Genomic DNA, 20,646 nt, shown 5'->3' with positions numbered 1-20,646 from the left:
TCCCCCCCCCCCCTCTTTATAGCTTTGAAAATATTTTTCAACACACAACTCTGCAATAAACTAGTTTCAGTACTGAGGGGAGAAAAAACAAAGTGAACCTTGACTCTTTGTCATTCTTTGTATCATTTCTTTACCCATCTTGCATCATCTATGTATGAGTAGATTTATTGTTACTCTTGACTAGGCCAGGTTCATGCAGTTCAGCCATTGCACAGTGAATTGGACTATGGTCTCCCTAATTTCATATGATCATCGTGTTAACGGATTGTGTGATATCTATCCATCCACTCACAACAGAGGCCATGATAGACCTCCAGATACACAAACCCACACTATGTCTGGGATCCAGATCAACCAGAGACACTGCCCTGCTCACAGCTCTCCCTTCTAAGCCACAGCCTTTAAAAACACCCTCCCTAGGTTAGGGGCCCTCCACAAGCACAAGGGACTGCATGAACAAGACATTTTGCTTGTCTTCACCTCTTTGCACAAGCTAAAGAATTTCCATTAATGCACTGCATGTGTGGGCAGGTGGGTTTCAACTCACTCATTAGAAGTATAAATAAAGCTAGGGCGCGGGGGGGGGGGGGGGAGAGAGAGAGAGAGAGAGAGAGAGTGTGTGTTACTGTTGGCCATAGGCAGAAAGCAGGAATTCCCCCTGTTTTGCATTTGAATGGGATACTACATGTGTAAGTATTGTAAGATATTCCCCTTAGGGGATGGGTCGCAGGGATGAGCACCTGCCTGCTTGCATGCAGAAGACACCAAATTCCCTCCCTGGCTTATCTCCAGGATAAGGCTGAGAGAGACTCCTGCCTGCAACCTTGGAGAAGCTGCTACCAGTCTTTGTAGACAATACTGAGCTAGATGAACCAACAGTTGGACCTGGTATAAGGCAGTTTCCTATGTCTCTATATTCCTATACTATCAAGACAGGTTAAAAAATGACACAAAGAATGACAGAGGGTAATATTAAAGAGGCAAGCTTTCTCGTTGGAAAGAAGAAGCAAAAATAGGGCCTTTCCCTCCAGTATCCCTTTTTGGTTCAAATTAAAATCTTTCCAGTCGGAATGAGACAACTTGTACATGTACTATCTAATCAAGCACACTGGTCTCTACCCTTCCTCCACAGAATATTGTTGGTGGCTCTGGAAGTTTTTAAGCAGCTGGTGTGTGGGCTATCTCATTGGCCACAATTGCAGAAATGGCAATATTGTCAGGCCTGGACCATGGGCAGCAATCTCAGGAGAATCAGCCAGTGAAGTGACAGCAAACCAGGAGCCGGGACCAAGATGCCAGGAATGAACCAGAGCAAAGGAAAACTTGTTGCCCAGGCAAAGCTCCAGCTCAAACAGGAACACCTTTATAGTACTTCCTGTTCAGAGTGATCCAATGACCAGCTGGGGCAACTGAGAGCCTTTTACTCCCATCATAACCCCACTGTCCCAGAATGCAGTTCTGCTAGCTCATCACAGGGTGCTGCTGATCACTGCACCTATATCCCTATGCTCCAGCTCAGGTAGCTTCTGAAAGATGTTTACAAATAAGCAAAATATATAGATTGTCACTGTCAATTTGCAGATCACATTGTAATGAGTTGTACTGTTTTTGTGTGTGATAGGTAACCAACATTTCTGTTTTTTAAGTACAGAGTGGGATGTTTACATTATTTTCCCTTTACACAGTAATCTATTTCAAACAACACTGTACAGCAAAGCCTTAAACTAGTGACTTTGAAAGCATTTTTAAAATGCAATAATCCACTTACTAGAGTTGTATCAGAGGCTTGTTCACCTAGTAGTTTCAGAATTCTGTCAGAGAGAATGAAGGCACAGTACTCTTTTACTTTGGAACAATTCCTCTCTGGAATGGAACTACTACTTACCACAAGAGGTATTTATTGTATCACGTAGCTCTGCATATTTCCATTTGCTAAGGTCATGCTTTTTAGTGCCAGCGGCAGCTTTGGTAGCTTGAACTGAAGGTCCCCTATAAGTTTTCAGTAAGAGTTCAAGACAGGAACAAATTTTACCAACAGTCAGAAAATGAAGGGAAAGGAGATTCTCATGATCCCCATTATAGCGAGGGCAAAGAATTCCTTCACCACCCTCCACACTTATGCCAATATACAAGTATACAATGTCTTCCTTTTTGAAGGATAAAGGCAAACTCTTATTTTACTTTTTGTATTTCAGCATGCATGCCAGAATACAAATTACAGGGCACAGCCTAGAGTGTGAAGAGTGTGTGCATGCATGTAAAATCAAGTGTGTGTTGCTTTTTAAACCTCTAGCTTAATACCTCCCTGGCTACCACTTCAGCATTTGTTAGGTTGTGTTTTTTTGGGTTGTTTTTTTTAAAGGAGACATCCATCTAATTCTGCACCTGTATACCCTTTGACAGAATGTGCTTGTGAGAACTTGGGCAAATACAAAAGCTAAACAAGAAAACTGGCTCTCATGGCTTCAACGATCTTGTTAAATGCAGGCATTCTGCCCAAAGCACAGAAGGCAGATAGCTGACAGGTTTCTTTTACTGCTCACATTTCTACCCCTGCCTTTCTATATACAAATTCATCCACAGCGATGTATAAAACCATCTGAGAACTTTTAAGCCTCTATAGAAAGATAAGAAAGGGAAAACTCCACAAGTGAACACCCACCAGGAACAAAGAAAATATTTACCCCCATTATTCCCAAATCAAAAAGAGTTATTTATTTAAAAGGTATGTTATATGATATATTTGATATTATATATCAAAAAGAGTTACATATATTCCCAAATCAAAACAAGTTCTATATTATGTCTACCAAGAATGGCTGAACACTCTTAAGTCTAAGAGCCACAAATAATTTTGCAGGCATAAGAGCGACACCATCACCTCCCTTGAAGCCCTCAAAACTCCCACAGTCCTCTACTGCATCTCCTCTCTCTTTACTAAAGGTTGTCTACAAATCACCACAGCTTCTTCCTTGGCTAAAATCCTTAGAGCTATCCCTTCGCCCTCTTTGCTTCTCCAAGTTCCTTTCCTCCCGATTCCCCCCTTCCTTCACCAGCCCGATTCCACCCTTCTTGTCGCCTGCTCATTTAGCCCTGCCTGTATTATCTAAGAGTCCCCTACTCTGGGAGCCCACTGATAAGGTTGCTGTTCCAGATGACACTATTTCCACCAAGCAACATCCTCTTTCCCCTCACAAGCTTCAGCAACAGCTACTTTTAGTTGAGAGATGGCAGCAGAAGGCAGCCAAGGCAGTTCTTTAGAACTAACTCCTTGCTGAATTGCCTTGAACTATATATGCCTCCCAAGCATGTTCCGTATAACCATGAGAGCCGGAAGAATGGACTCTCTCAATGATAAAGATGGCAGGCACAATGAGCACTAAGTATGCAGGCAGCATGACAGAACACTAATACTGATGAAGCGCTGTGCAAGTGTTTAAAAAGTGCAAAGAGGCTATGAAATAAACAATTATTTAGCACTCTTTACTGAAAGGAAAACTAGATGACACGCTTGCTTCACTACTCTACGTTTGTCTCTAGAGTTGCCTTTAGAGAATACAGGAAAACCTCATTATTCAAGAATTCTATATTTGTGGTTTCACATATTCACAGATGTATGACACCAGGTTTCATTATCTGCAGAAACCAAAGGGTTAAAACCCACATATCTGCAGTTCCTATAATGCCAGAAGTGACTGCGGAGGTCATTTCCAGCCACTATGGGAGTCATTTTGTGGCTCATTTCAGAAAAAAATATTTTTGAAAAAAATCTGTGAGTTTGGGAACCATTGGGGTGGGGTGGGGTTACTAGATGCCAGAAGACCTGTGGAGCACAGTAGGGTACTTTATTTGGCCCATTTTTTGTGGGGGTGGGGTTGTGCTTTTTTAGTCTGGGAACCTAACTCCCGCGTTCCCATAGACACAATGACTCATTATCCACGCTAATATGCCAGAACAGAACCCCCACGGATAATGAAGTCCACCTGTATAACAATCAGAAAAGCAAAGATTCTAGGCAAGAATGGTTCATCCATTCTGAATTGCCTACAGCAATTTAGGCTTTCCTGCCACTTCAGTCAGCAACTCTTGCAAACATGAACACTTAAGAATGCAATCAAAAGTATTTTAGCTTATAAGCAGTACCTAATGTGATATGAAGCTATTCTACTTTTGCGGGGGGGGGGGATGTATTTCTGCTGCAATATTGTTAGGACAAGAAAGGATCCTACATTTATTATCAAGCAAATAGCACAAAGTCAGCCATATTGATCTAACTATCCTTGCCAAAAGGAACTCAATTTTTTATATTAAAATATTAACACAGTGTTCTGTTCCTCACTATTTAACACCATCTCAAATGTGGCATGTGGCCTTTTGTTCTGTTGAGAAATCAATAGGCCTTTATTGCAGCCATTACATTAGTGTGTGCCATACAGATATTGCTTAAATGGCAAATATATTCCCCATTCTCTATTTAACCAATCTGAAACTCAAATGAATTCTAGACTTGCATTGCCTTCATGACTACATATACACAGAGCATAAGTGAATACAATACAAAAAGTAGGTTTTTAATTGCTGGTACACAGCAATTGTGTTAGATACAAAACAAGGAGTAGTTAAATCTAATTTCCTCTTTATAATGGCTAACCTTCTTGATAATTAATGTGACAAATCCTAGGGATTTTCCTTATTTAGCTACACCACCCGTCGGTCTAAGTATCCCTCAGATAGTTTAGATCAACAGAACTAGGCCAAAAGATCTCTGGTTAAACAAGTAATCTTTAAGCATGGTAATCCAATACAGTAAGCCCAGCTTTCCTTTAATGGTTCTGCTAAGATCACCATTTTGTTCTTCCTATACAACTCAAGATGTCATAGCCAGCAGCATTAAAATTGAAAGCCACGTTAAGGATTGCTCATCTTCTTTCAAGACACCAGGGTGTCCCTGAACTTCAGATAGCAAATAGTGTAAAGCTGCAAACATCTTGAAAGTTCGAAAGGACAACTTCTAATTAGCAGCTCAACACACGGAAAGTTCTTTTTTATTTAGGGTGGAAAAGTATCCTATTCTAGAAAGGGACAGTAAATTCCTGTGTTGTCTGTGCAATAGCTACAACATTAGAAGCAAGATAATTACATTTATGCCGTTTGTCTATTAGTGCTTCAGGTAGTAGTATTTATAGGATGTCAGCAACATGGTAAGCGCCAGATCTTACTGATCCAATGCTTTTGCAGAGAAAGCTGCCAGGATCTCAAAATTTAGTAACTTTTTACAAGCTACAAACATAAATGTAACATTTGAGACAATCTTCAACTTGCAACAAAAGTTCCAGGAAATGCATCACCCCATATACAGGTTTAAATGAACAAAAGATAATTTGTTTAAACTGTCTAAATCTGTAATCCTAAAAACACACCAGTGAAAATCAATTCCTCTTCTTCATGCAGTTCATAAATGTAGCAGTGAAATCTGATCACTGAAAATTGATTCAATGAATGATTATAAGTTTATTCATTTCCCCCCAGTAACCAAAATGTAAATTAATTACCATTTATTTGGGTTTGTGATTATTGCATAGATAGATAGATTTATTTCTGGTAACCTGTTACACCCACCTAGATATAATGTCTGACATTTCTTTGGCCATTTGCTCCCTATAAGAGAATTAAGTGTGCATGAGAAAAGAAAAAAACAAAAGAAAAATATTATGCTTAAAACAGCTCTAACTATAGCAGCTTTTACAAAATCTAATACTGGAATCAGCAAATATGTGCCCCATCCTAACATTTTTGCTGCATTAAATTAATCCAGACTTCTCCCAGTAAAATAATCATTTAAGTCTCTTAAGGATATCAGAATGCCACTCTGGCTGAATTAAAGAACAATCTTACTCATCCAATCCATTTATGCACATAACATTTAAATTACAGTCAATTGTACTTGCAGATAGTCTGAAAGACAGACACTCAAAAAGGATGTATTGATTGCATGCTCAATTTAAGACTACTTGGGGTAAATGGAAAAGAAAACAAACATTTAATGAGGCAACTTCTAATGTGAAAATTATTTTCATTTTTAAACCCACAGATTTTAGGGAATACCCCAAGAAACAAAGAATGCCATACGCAGTCATTTGAGAGCTCGTTCCATTGGCTCTGCAAACAGAAAATGTTTAGGTTAGTCTCAGTAATTTACTTTAGTAGTATTGTACCAACCTGCAACATTACAAAGTCAGTCTGGGTAAATAAATGGTTGCTATTTAATCTAAATCTGCAGAAAACTGGCTCCTATTAGGGGTGTGCAAACCGGCTCAACGTTCAACAGGTTCGACGTCGAGCCAGTTTGGTTCGACGGTCCGGGGTCAAACCAAACCACCCTCTGTTTGGTCCGACCCCAAACCAAACACACACCCCACCCCGACTGTTCGGGGGTTCACGAGTGTGGTTTTTTAAAAGTTTTTTTAAAAATTAAGTACCTTATCCCCTTTGGGGGAGTTCCTTGGGGTGGGGGTCCGCAGTGGTTCCACCTCTTTCTGCCGGCCTCCGTTATCACCCCTTTCGGGCTGTTCGTCCAGTTCTTTGGCCCGTTTGGGCTTCCGTAGCTTGGTGCAGTGACCATTTGGGATCCTGCCATGCATGCGCAAATGGCCTCTGCAAGGCCCTGGGTCATGCCACATGCACAGCAGCGTCCAAAATGGCCACCACGCCAAACTACAGAGGCCCGAACTGGCCAGAGGGGGTGATAACGGAGGCCAGTGGAGGGAGGTAGAACCTCTGTGGCCCCCTGCCACCCCAAGGAACTCCCCTGAAGGGGATAAGGTACTTAAACAATTTTTTTTAACTTCAAAAAAAAAGGTGAACCCCCCTGGACCAGACCAAGGCTGGGGGTGGATCGAGGGGGTGCTGGATCGAATTGGTTGGGACTCGAACCAAACCGGGCCAGCCATTTCTGTGCACATCCCTAGCTCCTATGAGTGGCTGTATTATTGAGCCCAGTGGTAGAAAACTATCTGAAAGAAAATAAACCTGAACAGAACTGTTCTCTAACTGGCCTTGAGTGGCAACCTTCAGACGTTCCAAATAGCTACCCTGAGTGGCTACTCAGAAATAAGATATTCTGTTGCTGCTGGGAATTCCAAATCTGATTAGGAAATGGCCCTCTGTTTGCAACAAGGCTACTATAACTGGATTATTTTTCATTGGACATTAAAGTTGCTTAGACATACTGCAGGGTAAATACATTTGTGTCCTCCTGTTAAAGGAGGGTTCGTGTAATAGTTGTGTTTGGTGTGGGCTGAGAAAGAAGAGGACTTGATTATTCTTTATCCTTAATCTTTTGAATTTAGGAATGTATGTTAGGAGCAGACTGACAGATTAAATTTTAAAATTTAAACATCAATGTCCTGTTGACTTCAGTGAAACATGGCTTCACTGTGGCTGGAGCACAGGAAGGGTGTGGTGTGCAAACACATGTGCAAACACATGCAAGTGGAAAGTTCCAATCAAATCAGTGGAGGTGTGGCACCAAAGAAATGCAATTGAAGTGAGATAACACAACTTTATTATCTGAACAGATAGACCAACTCTTTAAACTTTCTAAATGAGTCTGAAAATACTAATTGGATAGGTTTTCTATAAACCATACCCCAAAAGGCAGCAGTCTGTATCTTTACTGAAACCCAGGGCTTGATTATTTGTAACTGACAGTGATAATGTGGCTGGCATCAGGAGTCATCATGCTGGGCAGCCACAGAGGGTCCTCAGAAGGGCCCACGGCTGATCTCAGAGACCATGCATGTGATAGGAGCCTTCACATGGTGAAGCTTCTGGGGCCCACCAGTAGGAAGGGGCTCATGGGGGGGCAGTTTGTGCTGAGAGCCCCCCGAAACCTGCATTTGGCCTTGAATCAACTGATCTGGGGTCACGATTCAGACAGCCCCTGTGCAAACATCACAGAAATGCACTGAAATGGTACAAGGACAGATCTGAATTACTGTGCAATTCCTGTTCATTTGAAACCACTGGAATAATTTGATCACCAGTTACTTAGAATTATAATTGCCACTTGCTGCAGTTGGTCCAAGATGTGAAAACAAGGTACAAAGAAAGAACCTAGTGACTTAGTAAATGCTTGCCATTTTTAAATCAAAAGCCTGAGCTAAATACTTTGTCACAAAATGCAACAACATAGTTTAACCATGAAGGTTAAGAGAGGTGCCTCTACCCTAAGGAAATGTGCCACATATGTATCAGAGCTTAATCAGAAAAGATGATATACCAGCAGAGTTTTTCCAGCAGCCTGCAACTGGCAGTGCTCTTCATTCTAAAAAAAAGTACATTATGCTACAAGTCTGCTCTTAGCTCGAATCATTTTGACCTTCCCGAGTTTATAGTTAGCAACTGTGCCAAAATAACGTCATGTTTGATGTGTAACTTGAGTTTGGAGTGGTTTTGGAGATGTGAGGGAGGCACATTTGTCATTTTTGATCAGCAGCTTGTCCTGGGGAAAAATATTTTTGCACATGCCATACATTATGAAAGTCAAATATTTGGAAGAACTATTCATAGTAGTAGAGAGCTAGAAGGATGGCATGGGAGTCCATGTTCCTTTGTCAGCCTAGGAAAAAGTTACAAACTGTCAGTAGCAAGAGAGCAGTGAACAGGGAGGAAAAAGCAATTATTATTTTTTTGCCAAAACATTGGGCGACACCCAGACTAACCCTTCAGCAACACACCAGGTTTCTCTGTTGCATCAAGGAGGCAGAGCCATTTTTAATGATCTCCTCTTCGCTCTGCAGTCATCTGTGCCTCCCAAAACAATCTCCCTGAGGCCCCCACAACTTTCAGGAAGATAGTTTTGAGAGGAACAAGGAGCTGCAGAGGGAAGAGGAGGTTGCTGAAAATCGCCCCACCTCTTTGCACAATGGAAAATCCTGGTGAATCAGCAAAGGGAGAGTCTGCATGCTGACCATTATCATCTTTGAGGTGCAGCTCTATCTCCAGAGTATTGGCAAAGAAGCGGGAGCTCAAATCACTCAGAGAGATGTCTGAGGCAAGATGGCACACCCTGGAATGGTTTCACATTTGCATGCACCTCACTACCATAGTAGTCACAATAATGCTGTATGTCTGAGTATACAATGTACAGCTGAATCAGTAAAATCCAGTAATGACACCATTCAGATCAACGTCAGGGTCTCAATGGTCCAGGATGAGGTCCGCAGGTCCACTCTCCAGCCTCCATATTCCCATCTCATAGTCCCTGCAGAGAAACATGCCCAGACCTACCCACCGGTTTGTTAAATACATAAAATAAATACATCTCCCATATGAGAAGGTCAGCCTAGGCGTTGTCTCTGCTTCAAGTGCTGCTATCAGAGAGCTGAATGTCAACACAGAATATTTTCTCCGTGTTGTCAAAAGTAATACCTGAGCAGTCACTTAACATCTGAACTGTCCCACAAGCCTCCTTAATTCATCTCTTTAGCTCCTCCTCATTCCTTGGCCAATTGCAAATTCTAGTTTCCAGGAAATGGACATTCAAATTCTAACAGCAGTTAGGAAGTATGAAAGCTATGCCCATCACTGTTCGGTTCACAGCAAGTGCCTGACCTAGAGCAATGCCTGCCTTAGAGATGTTCAGATACAGCAGGGGAGGAGGGCAGGCTGTACTTTACTGGCTGGTTTTTATAAAGAACAAAGGTTTTTCATTGCAATGTCTTTTTAAAAAACAACTGACCAACACAATACAATACCTGCGCAATCCTAGGTCCAGCTGAGATTCATCGTTGATGAGCTCTGACTCACTCTGGGCAATTCTCATGGCAAGCTCATGGTCTCTGCGTTCTTGCTCCAACACTGCCTGCTGCTGGCTTGCCTCTTCGCGTTCTATTGCCAGCTGTGCCTCAACTTCAGCCTGCATAGTGAACAAAAAGGCTTCTCCTGTGAACTTCCCCTTACTCGTCCATCCATCCTTTGGGGTTTATGTAAGGAAAAGAATGCTTATGTAAAAGACAATAGATGACACAAGACTATAGCCAATGTGCTTGGACGGTTATTGGCACACTCAGGGTGTTGGCACACCCAGAAAGGCGACTTCAGAACAAGGTTAATCAAGACAATCCATACAAAAGATGTGAAAAAGTAGAAGAAGATCAGGGACAAGAAGTCCTCAGCATTAAGAGAAGCAAGGTTTTTATCATGGAAACATGGGCTTTAGATGGGAACAAAGAGAAGCAAGGTTTTTATCATGGAAACATGGGCTTTAGATGGGAACAAAGAGGTTTTATTGCTCTTTTCATTGTTCTAGGATTACTAGAAAGCAGAAACACTAATTGCTTACTGAAAATCAAGGAGTCATCAATTTACCTTTTGTTTTTAAAAAAAGTTTTAAATAATACCAGCCCGTGGTTTCCTGTTAAGAATGCCAGCCTGCTCACACTGCTCAAGTGCTGAAGGACAGATGTGTACTACAAGTGCTGGGAGAAGGGTGTTGGCCCTGCTGCATTATTCTGTACTTCAGTATATATGAAAAATATTTATTTATATTATATTATTGTATATCTGGAAAAGTGTGTCAAGAGCACTTTTTCATACTACATCAAAATATACCCTTGTTTAGGGGCTGTTTATAGGCCATTTGGTGGCAGAAGAATAACAAGAATGTTGCAGTTTCCTGTAGAACAAACCTTACCTAGAAAAGTTCGTAATATGTAGGACTATCACTGAAATACACAACTTTTGCTGACCCAGATTGTGAGAAGCATTCTTTAAGCACTTGAGAACCAGTTAAGGTCATGTGCCAACACCCGCCCCCACCAATGCATCCTGACCATTCCACTTCTGTGGGTCCCCTAATCCTGCCTTTCCTGCCCAGAATGCTGGACTGAAATGGTCATCATGGACTGGCATCAGCGCTCATTCCGATTATTGTATTACCAAGTAATCTTCCTTTCTGCTATGGAGACTTTCCTGTGGAGATCCCTGCTTTAGATTATCCAGCAGCAGCAGTCACCAGAAGAAAAGCTGATTGAATGTGACCAAAGGGAAAGCCCGACTGAAAAGGAACATCTGTTCTGCAGCTATCAAAGTGAAAGGATACTTTCTGAAAGACTGAGCTCTACAATGCATCATTTACAAATCTTGAGGCCAAGATATATGGGTCCAGCAAATCAACACCTTCCAGTGCAAGCTTCATTGTGAAGAATAGAAAATGAGGCTTGGACATACTAAAGCTGATTAGGCCCATAGTTTGCTGGTACTGTTCATCTTAGCCATTAAGTGTGTAAAAGATGCTATCTTTCATCTACAACTTTTTAATCTTGCACTTCAAGACTTCTTCAGTATATCTCATTTATACCCGAAATCATTAGCATTTGCACCAGGTACAACTCTCCGCAACTTTACTTAAGTACAACACAAACATAATGTCTTGCCATGTTCTGCTCTGTAACAAGCATTGGCCACTAGCTATTTTTGACTCAGGAGGCAAAAGCCTGTATACAGCTGCTTCGATCATTGATAAGAAGCTGCTTTTAGCTCTCAAAATCTGTAAATCATCTTGAACAAAGATAATAAGTGGGTTAAAAGAACTATGATAATAAAGTATGATAAATGCACTTAGTCAGCAAACTGTTTAAAGATCTTTAAATAAGTAACTAAGGGCATTGTCAACGAATTAAGTAGCTCTTTTCAAAATGCAGAACAACATTAGACAGAATGTTTGTACCTCTCCTATAACAGAGTTCAAAGCATAACTGGTGGGTTGCTATTCACAGTAGGTAGTTTCTTCTTCTAAATAGACTCAGATAGGCACGTAGTTCTATAAATTTCCAAAACAGATATGCTATGTGTTCTTTAGCACTTCAGTTAGGAATTATGACCACTAGGCAAGCATAAGTAATTTAGAAATTGACTAATCAACAATGATCTTGTACTTCTTGTAAATTAAAAATAGTGTGCAATTTTAAAAAGAGCAGTCAAAAAGTGAACACATGACTACAGAACAAAAACATGAAATCCAGCTATATAAGTAACTTATTTTATCACTATGACTCCATTATAAGGTAACTTAAAGGTTCAGCAAATGAGTGTTACTTTGAAAAGAATCTTTTAACAAATCTGACGTGTAAATCGTGGTTTCATTATTCTGTCATATCTGTGAATAGCAGCCCTCTCATTAAACCTCAAATCTGTCACTTTTTCTCCTAGCAAATACTTTTCTCTCATAGGCATTGTAATAGATCTCTCTATTCAATGCTCCAAATTATCTTAATGTTAGTGCTTTTAAAGCACAGCAGCAAATTTAAGGGCCAAAGTTCACAGTAGTTGAACTAGTTCTTCTACATGTATAATGGTCTACTTTAAAAATGAGTGTTCAGTCACTCCATGTAGTCATACCTTTAAAAAAAAAAAATCCTTGAAATTCTTACCTGTGCCCTTGTGAAAACTTGTGGTTTTCCTATCTCAAAAGACCAGGATGCAGAGGATGGACTTCATTATTGAATTTGAATAAGTTCCAGCCCAAACAGGTTAGTCCCTGATGGAAGTCTTGAGACACTACGCTGAGATGTGCTTCTGCTGCAGCTGCTCCTGGTGGTACTACTACTACTACTACTACTACTAATAATAATAATAATAATAATAATAATAATAATAATGCCCCACCTGAATTCGTCTTTCTTCCTCTTCCCTTTTTTTCCTCTCTTCCTCCTCTTGTTTTCTCTTTGCTTCAATCTCATACTTCCTAAAATAATCAAGTTAACATACATCAAACATTGTTATCCTCCCCCCCCCATTTTTATTTTCTCCTCTCTACCCCATAACATTTTTCTCTGATGCCAAGTAGCTAACAAGTTTACACTTCAGCAATTCAAGTTTGCCTTTTGGAAGCAAGCTATTGGGAAGAGAACATGAAAGACATGTTTACAAGGCCTCTTCTTACTAGTGATGAACTGATTGTTATAAAATAAGAAGTTTACAACATATATCAATGAATGGTATACTCCAAAAGAACATGAGAACAGCCCTGCTGGATCTGGCCCAAGGCCCATCAAGTCCAGCATCCTGTTTCACACAGCGGCCCACCAGATGCCCCTGGAAGCCACAGGCAGGAGTTGAGGGCATGCCCTCTCTCCTGCTGTTACTCCCCTGCAACTGCAACTCCATCTTTGCATTTAAAAAGTAACTAGCTGAACCTGCACAGAGCATCTGTGCGGTAGTTTACTTCCTTTTTGGGTTTAGTAGGGATAATTTGCTCTCTCCCTCGCTGCCGCCCCCCCGGATCTCTCGCTCGCTGCTGACCCCCCGGCTCTCTCGCTCGCTCTGTCTGCCACCACCCCCGGCTCTCTCGCTCCCCCCCTTAAAGGCAGCTCTTTGTGCCCACTGTTCCCAGCATTGTAGGCAATGCTGGCCCACACAGTCCCTTTTTTTGGTTTTTTGGTGAGATGACTGGGAGCATTGGTTCCCTTTTTTGGGCATGGGGGGGTCAGGAAGACTGTCTGGGGGTTTTTTTGGGGGGGGACTGCCAGCAGCTGGCCCACGCTGTCTCTTTGTGGTTTGTTGGTTTGTTTGTTTGCTTGCTTGCTTGCTTGCTTTTGAAGGGGTGACTGGGAGCTGAGAGTTTTTTGTTTTTTTGGTGATGTGGGGTGTGGAAGACTGGCTGGTGTTTTTTTGGGGGGGTGGAACAATGGCACTGGACTTTTTCTTTTTGGGCGGGAAGGTCAGCAGCGCATCCTCACAGTCCCAACGGTTTTTAGTGGCCCCTTACCTCCCAGCAATTTGGGGCTTCATTTTGATTTATGGCAAATTAGATATAGAAGTGCACAGCTTGACATAAGCAACGCCATTATGTTTAACTAAGCTCAAGGCTTTGCAAGAAGAGCCTTGTCAGTAGTTCTCGAAACTGTTTACTGGTACTTTTCCCTTTCTTTAAAGTCAAAGTAACCCGCTAGTGCTGAAAGATAAGGCTGGAATGAACAGTCTGCAGTCTGCACACATTCCCTAACCTTGGCCAGTCATGATGATGAGATTGCTATGCAGCTGCATTTTGAAGAATACTTTTGACTATAAATGTGTTGCTTTCTGTATGGTCCTTTGTCCTGCTCTGAACGTTAGTCGAGCAGTACCTATGCTACTTAAGAGCATAATAAAGCTTTGATTGTAAGTCCTCTTGTCTGGGCTGATTATTGGGCTCCATCTGCCCAGGAACGAACCTCCCCTATTGGGTCAAGGCTACCCCAATACATCAAGTGGTGCCATGGCTTGGATTTGGGGTGCAATTAGGGACCCCACTGGGCGGTGCGTCCCCTCCAGGGCTCTTGCTGGGTGAAAAGGCATGCCGGCTACCGGGAAGTTTCCCAGGTCCTTTTTCACAGGCAGAGCAGCCCCCGAGTGGCCACCACAAGTGTGAGGAGTCCAGAGAGGCAGATCACTGGGTGCAGTCCGGCCGGTGGGATGTGTTTTAAGCGTGCAAGGGTTAGAGTCCCAGGTTGCAAGGATTAAGGTTGCAAGGAGTGGGTGAGTGTTGTGCAAGCCTAGACACTATAGTCCAGGTGCACAAGGTGGTTTGAAGTCCCACTTGGTTTGAGTCCCACTCACTGGGTTAGTCCCGCCCACGAGGTTAAAGTCCCAAGCCCCACATAGTGATGGGGAAAGCTCGGAGCAAATTGAGAGGGGAGTCATGCACCCCTTTGGAATGTGTTTTGAAGAACTGGCAGGTTCTTACGGGGGGCGACCCGTTGAGGAAGAAGGAAATGATTAATTTTTGTCCATGGACTACCAAAATATTTTGCTTTTGTTTTGTACCCAGACGGGTAGATATGAGGGACATCAATATGCTCAGGGTTTTGTGGAGTTATGGTCTCGAGACAAGTTGATGAAGGGTTGTGGGTTCTGGAAGACCACATTGGTCGCTGTTGGCAAGGTACCTGCCGGCCCACTGTAAGGATCTCCATATGTTTTACTAAGGTTTATGGAGTGGAATTGAGAGAGGAAAGGGAAGTTTTTATGACTGTGTTTTGCTGGTCTGTGTTTTGTCTCCAAGCTCAATCAGCTGGGGAAAAGCGGGGAGCAAGGGTGAAAGCGCACGCCGCTCCTCTCGGATTTTTGTTGTTGTTGTAGTTGCTTGATTAGCTGTTTGGAATACTATGAAAACTTTGCTTATTCTGCTGTGATTGTCATCACGCAGAGAGGAAGGTGTCCTCTTTGTAAGTGAGAGAAGGAATTTTGAATGGAATGTATTGCTATGTGATTTGCAGTTTGAAGGACAAAAGGGAAGTTTTTATTTGAACGGAATGAAATGTGTGTAGTGTGGGTTGTGAGGTGGAAGGAATGCGATCTGAGATAGGTTGGGAGAAGAAGCTTTGATTGTAAGTCCTCTTGTCTGGGCTGATTATTGGGCTCCATCTGCCCAGGAACGAACCTCCCCTATTGGGTCAAGGCTACCCCAATACATCAAGTGGTGCCATGGCTTGGATTTGGGGTGCAATTAGGGACCCCACTGGGCGGTGCGTCCCCTCCAGGGCTCTTGCTGGGTGAAAAGGCATGCCGGCTACCGGGAAGTTTCCCAGGTCCTTTTTCACAGGCAGAGCAGCCCCCGAGTGGCCACCACAAGTGTGAGGAGTCCAGAGAGGCAGATCACTGGGTGCAGTCCGGCCGGTGGGATGTGTTTTAAGCGTGCAAGGGTTAGAGTCCCAGGTTGCAAGGATTAAGGTTGCAAGGAGTGGGTGAGTGTTGTGCAAGCCTAGACACTATAGTCCAGGTGCACAAGGTGGTTTGAAGTCCCACTTGGTTTGAGTCCCACTCACTGGGTTAGTCCCGCCCACGAGGTTAAAGTCCCAAGCCCCACATAGTGATGGGGAAAGCTCGGAGCAAATTGAGAGGGGAGTCATGCACCCCTTTGGAATGTGTTTTGAAGAACTGGCAGGTTCTTACGGGGGGCGACCCGTTGAGGAAGAAGGAAATGATTAATTTTTGTCCATGGACTACCAAAATATTTTGCTTTTGTTTTGTACCCAGACGGGTAGATATGAGGGACATCAATATGCTCAGGGTTTTGTGGAGTTATGGTCTCGAGACAAGTTGATGAAGGGTTGTGGGTTCTGGAAGACCACATTGGTCGCTGTTGGCAAGGTACCTGCCGGCCCACTGTAAGGATCTCCATATGTTTTACTAAGGTTTATGGAGTGGAATTGAGAGAGGAAAGGGAAGTTTTTATGACTGTGTTTTGCTGGTCTGTGTTTTGTCTCCAAGCTCAATCAGCTGGGGAAAAGCGGGGAGCAAGGGTGAAAGCGCACGCCGCTCCTCTCGGATTTTTGTTGTTGTTGTAGTTGCTTGATTAGCTGTTTGGAATACTATGAAAACTTTGCTTATTCTGCTGTGATTGTCATCACGCAGAGAGGAAGGTGTCCTCTTTGTAAGTGAGAGAAGGAATTTTGAATGGAATGTATTGCTATGTGATTTGCAGTTTGAAGGACAAAAGGGAAGTTTTTATTTGAACGGAATGAAATGTGTGTAGTGTGGGTTGTGAGGTGGAAGGAATGCGATCTGAGATAGGTTGGGAGAAGAAGCTTTGATTGTAAGTCCTCTCGTCTGGGCTGATTATTGGGCTCCATCTGCCCAGGAACGAACCTCCCCTATTGGGTCAAGGCTACCCCAATACATCAATTTGGTTCTCTGTTCTGTCTGTTCTGTCGTTTACCCACCAGCCGCCCCCTCTCTGTGGTCCGTTTCCTCTGCCTTGCCTTTCCGTTCCCGAGTCTGCTGAGTCCCACCTCCCTCGCTGCAGCTCCCTCCCCAGGCAATGGTTCCTCCTTTCCCTCTGCCTTTCCTCCTATCTTCTTCTGTCTCCTGAGTCTGCTGGTTCTGCCTGCCTCCCTAGCTCGCTGCCCCTCCCTTCCCAAGGCAATGGCTTCAGGCATCCACACGGCTCCGGACGCCTCCGGGCGTAGTCCTCAACTCGGTCGTCCGTAAGCGAATTATATATATAGATGCTGAACAGCACACAGAAACAAGAAGAGCCCTGCAGGCTTAGATCTAAGTTAATTTAGTCCAATATACAGCGCTTTAAAACTTTCCATATCATCAACATATATCCCAACCATACTGAAAAATCCACAACTTGAAGTATAAGGAGCAGCATGAATAAGAAGCAACAGTCTTATTATTCCCCCATTAAAAAACAAAACAAAACCTGGCTGAATGTGCGCTTCAATGAAGGATAGGGGAGCACTTAGTCTCTAAAGAATTTTTTTTTTTAAAGAAGAGAGTATTCCCATAAAACCAAATAGGTACCTGTGAAACTCCAACAGCCATTTGTTCTTTATCTGTGGGAAGAATCACATTTCCCCCCTGCCAGAAAGTGTTGTGAATACTGGAAGACTACAATCTCTGCAACCAAAATAAAACACTCAGAGCGAGGGATACATGTTCCAGCAGTGAGAGATGTGTTCAAAAGCTGGTCCTCTAGGGTCTTTTCTGGAATTAAACGCTCACTGTGAATGCTTGCCTGCGCCTCCCTCTGTTTCAACTGGTCTTTGTCCCGGAACTGACAAGTTCATTGAAATACTCACAGCCGCCTTTCCTCCTCTTCCTTCTTTCGGCGCTGCTCTTCCTCCTCACGTCTTCTCCTCTCTTTTTCCATTTCCTCCTGGATGCGCCGCAGCCTCTCTGCTTCCTCTTCCTGTTGTTTCTTTTTCTGTAGTGCACTCAGAAGCTGTTCTGAGCTTCTAAGTAGAGCATCATACTCCTTCTGGATCTGATCTCTAGGCATTATAGTAGTCTGTAATGAATTAAGCCATAGAAAGAGACAAAAATGTTTGCTCACCATTTTAAAATCATACTTATTTTTGGTTATTTTTAAAAGATTTATTTATGGTGTGGAATCAATGTGCAGAGCAAACCAAAAAAAGGACAAGCAGATGGCCTGAGGAGCTGACCATCTACAATTCAACACAGAGAAAGCAACAAAGGGAGGTAAGGGAGATGGGGTGGGGGTAGCAGAGGAAGGATATACATTCGGTTACATATATTTTGTCTTCATTTCAGAAGAAGATGAGGGCAATTTAATAATAAAGAATGGGACTGGCAAGCACTATTATACTGAATTTTGAATTAGGGCTGGGGAGGAAGATTGCTTCCACAGATTACAAGCATAAGTTCTCCACTTGCATTATAATGCTCCCACAAGGACTCGCTATTTTGTGTTCCATATCATTCCGACAGTCAGTCCTACTGTTGGATTTTGTACTGCCTCCCACCACACCTTTAAAAAACAATTAGTGTTGTCTGCATCAAAAGACTGAACATAGTTGCAAGACGGTGTAACAGGAGGTGCAAACTACTTCCTTAGTTAGTAAGTATTGCCATCACATGGAGAAGCAGAGAAAAGGCTGATTAAATATATAACCTGTCCATCTTCATATTCTTATGCTATCCTGACTGCTAACAAAACTTCAAATTTCAAAGAGAATTACAATGAAATAAAATTATATTCTTGTAGCACACTGTGGTGCCGGGGTAGACAATGTGCAGCTCTCCAGATGCTGCTGAACTACAACTCCCATTATCCCCAGCTGTAATAAATCATGGCTGGGGATAATGGGAGTTGCAGTGCAACAAGATCTGGACAGCCACATGTTGACTACCTCTTCTGTCGTGCCTACACTACAGGAGTAGTGTGGAATGTAGGGAAGCACCTTCATTCAGGGTGATAAACATTTAAACTCTATATGAACATGCTGTGACAATATTTACATAATTTTTGGAGGGCTGTGCGGATGCCCTAATCCTACACAAGTGTGGAAACAGCACAGAATGGGGTCTTCACTGCAGGATTCTTTGGCTTTCGTGATTTTTATAAAAAAAGGAAGTACAGTATCTAGCCCTTATAGCTATGGAAAATATGCTTTAAGGAGTGTGGCAAAATACCTGTTGTAATCTAAAAGCCAAAAAAGTAGGCTTTCAGTGGTTAGGATTAAATAAGGTTTTTAGTTATTGGGATAGGCAGGTGAAATTTTGTGTCCTTACCCCTCCTGTGACTACCAAGGTCAGTATAAGTTACACAAAACATCTAAAATCTGCAAAACTGCAAAATAAGAGGAAACCTGCATGTTTGCATGATTTATACATTAGGGGTGTACAGAGACCAATTTTTGCAGTTTGGTCCAAATTCAGAATGAATTCAGTCCGAACCACAGGTCCACGAACTGGTTCGGTCAAAATGACCAGCTGGTCTGGTCCATTCAACTGGCCAGCTCAAACCAGTTCAACAGTTCAAGGCCCTATGCTTGCAAAGGGGAATCAGATGACAATTTCCCTTTACAAGCGAAGGGGAATCCTGACTTGAAAAGGCTTCTAAAGGGCAGCCAGTGAGTGGGTGGCAATAGTACACCTTTAAAAGTAGATGTAAGGTGTTGACAGGTACGGTGGGTGCCACCGCTGCTCCTCAAAGCCCCCCTAGAACAGATCAAGTGTGCAGTACTCTCCCCCACCCCCATCCAGCAGCCCATCCACATGGCAATCGCGTGGTTCCTGAACTGACCTGGCCTCCGTGCATGCATGCAAGTCACACAAATGGCCTTTGCACATGCATGAAGGCTAGGTCAGTTCCAGAACCATGCCACCGCATGGGAGGGCTGCTGTGGGGGGCACTGGGTCTCTGCTGGTTGACTTCGATGAGCAGCCACAGCTGCCACCAGACCATTAAGCAACTTGCATCTACTTTTGAAGGTGCCCTTTCCCGTGCCCTCAACTGCCCTTTGGAGGCCCTTTCAAGTCAAGATTCCCTTTTGCTTGTAAAGGGAAATCCTCACCGGCTTCCCTTTTACAAGCATAGGCCCTCGAACTGCCAAACCAGTCCAAATTTGGTTTGATTTTGGACTGGATCACCTTTCCTGAAGGCCAGTCTGGTTTGCAATAGAACCTCAAACTGTCCCAGTTCACAGCGGGCCGGTTTGCAGTTGAACCGTTCGTACACACCCCTATTATACGTCACAGTATTCAGTTCCTCTGAGCGCAAAATCCAGAACTGTTATAGCTTTCGCACGGAGACAGCAATAGCCCTGAGTATTTTCAATTTGATTTTGACATTGTGATTCTAAAGGGATCTCACAGCTCTTAAGACTTGAGCATGAAGAAATTGGCCTACAGTTGTCAACACCCACATGCAATGTGCTCTTTTTTTCTGAAGAATTAAGTAGCATTTTGTGTTGGAGATGGTGTTCCAGTGCACTGACCTTTTGCACTGACTATCCTAATGACCACTAGGGGCACTGGGAGTAGAGGCAGTTAGTGAGGGTCTCCTTACCTGTCCCTGCTTGCCTCTACTCTATCACCCCTGCCTTGACTCCTCAGGTACTTCCTGTGCTTAGTCAGTCCTCTTCCTTTCCTCTTAGAGAGTAGATGGAAACATCTCTCTCTCCCCGCACCCTCCAACTATCCATCATGTAGCCTTTAGACAGGGCTAGGTCTTTCCTATCCAAAATGTACTTCACCAATAAACCCATTTAGTTTAGACCGTACAACAATCTCCATGTGTGTTTAGATAACTGCAGCAACAAAACTCTGCACTCTGCTCTGTAACTGGAGTGGGTAGCTTCCTTTGTTGGTGCTTTGAAAAATAATGACAAACTCCAACATTTTGAA

At 42.9% G+C, this 20,646-nt stretch overlaps 1 protein-coding gene across 7 annotated transcripts in view; it reads right to left on the bottom strand.

The window, feature by feature from the left end:
- MYO6 (myosin VI) overlaps nucleotides 1-20,646 on the bottom strand; it is a 163,348-nt gene that overhangs the window by 11,038 nt on the left and 131,664 nt on the right. For 4 of the 7 annotated variants that reach the window (XM_053286938.1, XM_053286937.1, XM_053286939.1 and 1 more), the window contains 6 exons: nucleotides 17,574-17,782; nucleotides 12,670-12,748; nucleotides 9,759-9,919; nucleotides 6,130-6,159; nucleotides 5,620-5,658; nucleotides 1,886-1,989 (listed from right to left, as the gene is read on the bottom strand). In XM_053286938.1, the coding sequence (XP_053142913.1) occupies nucleotides 1,886-1,989; nucleotides 5,620-5,658; nucleotides 6,130-6,159; nucleotides 9,759-9,919; nucleotides 12,670-12,748; nucleotides 17,574-17,782 (622 nt within the window). The remainder of the gene's footprint in view (nucleotides 1-1,885; nucleotides 1,990-5,619; nucleotides 5,659-6,129; nucleotides 6,160-9,758; nucleotides 9,920-12,669; nucleotides 12,749-17,573; nucleotides 17,783-20,646) is intronic. The other 3 variants (XM_053286941.1, XM_053286942.1, XM_053286940.1) reach the window with 2 other exon arrangements.

Source organism: Hemicordylus capensis, chromosome 1, assembly GCF_027244095.1.
Source record: "Hemicordylus capensis ecotype Gifberg chromosome 1, rHemCap1.1.pri, whole genome shotgun sequence".
Classification (NCBI taxonomy): domain Eukaryota; kingdom Metazoa; phylum Chordata; class Lepidosauria; order Squamata; family Cordylidae; genus Hemicordylus; species Hemicordylus capensis.
This window is presented reverse-complemented; position numbering and strand designations above follow the sequence as displayed.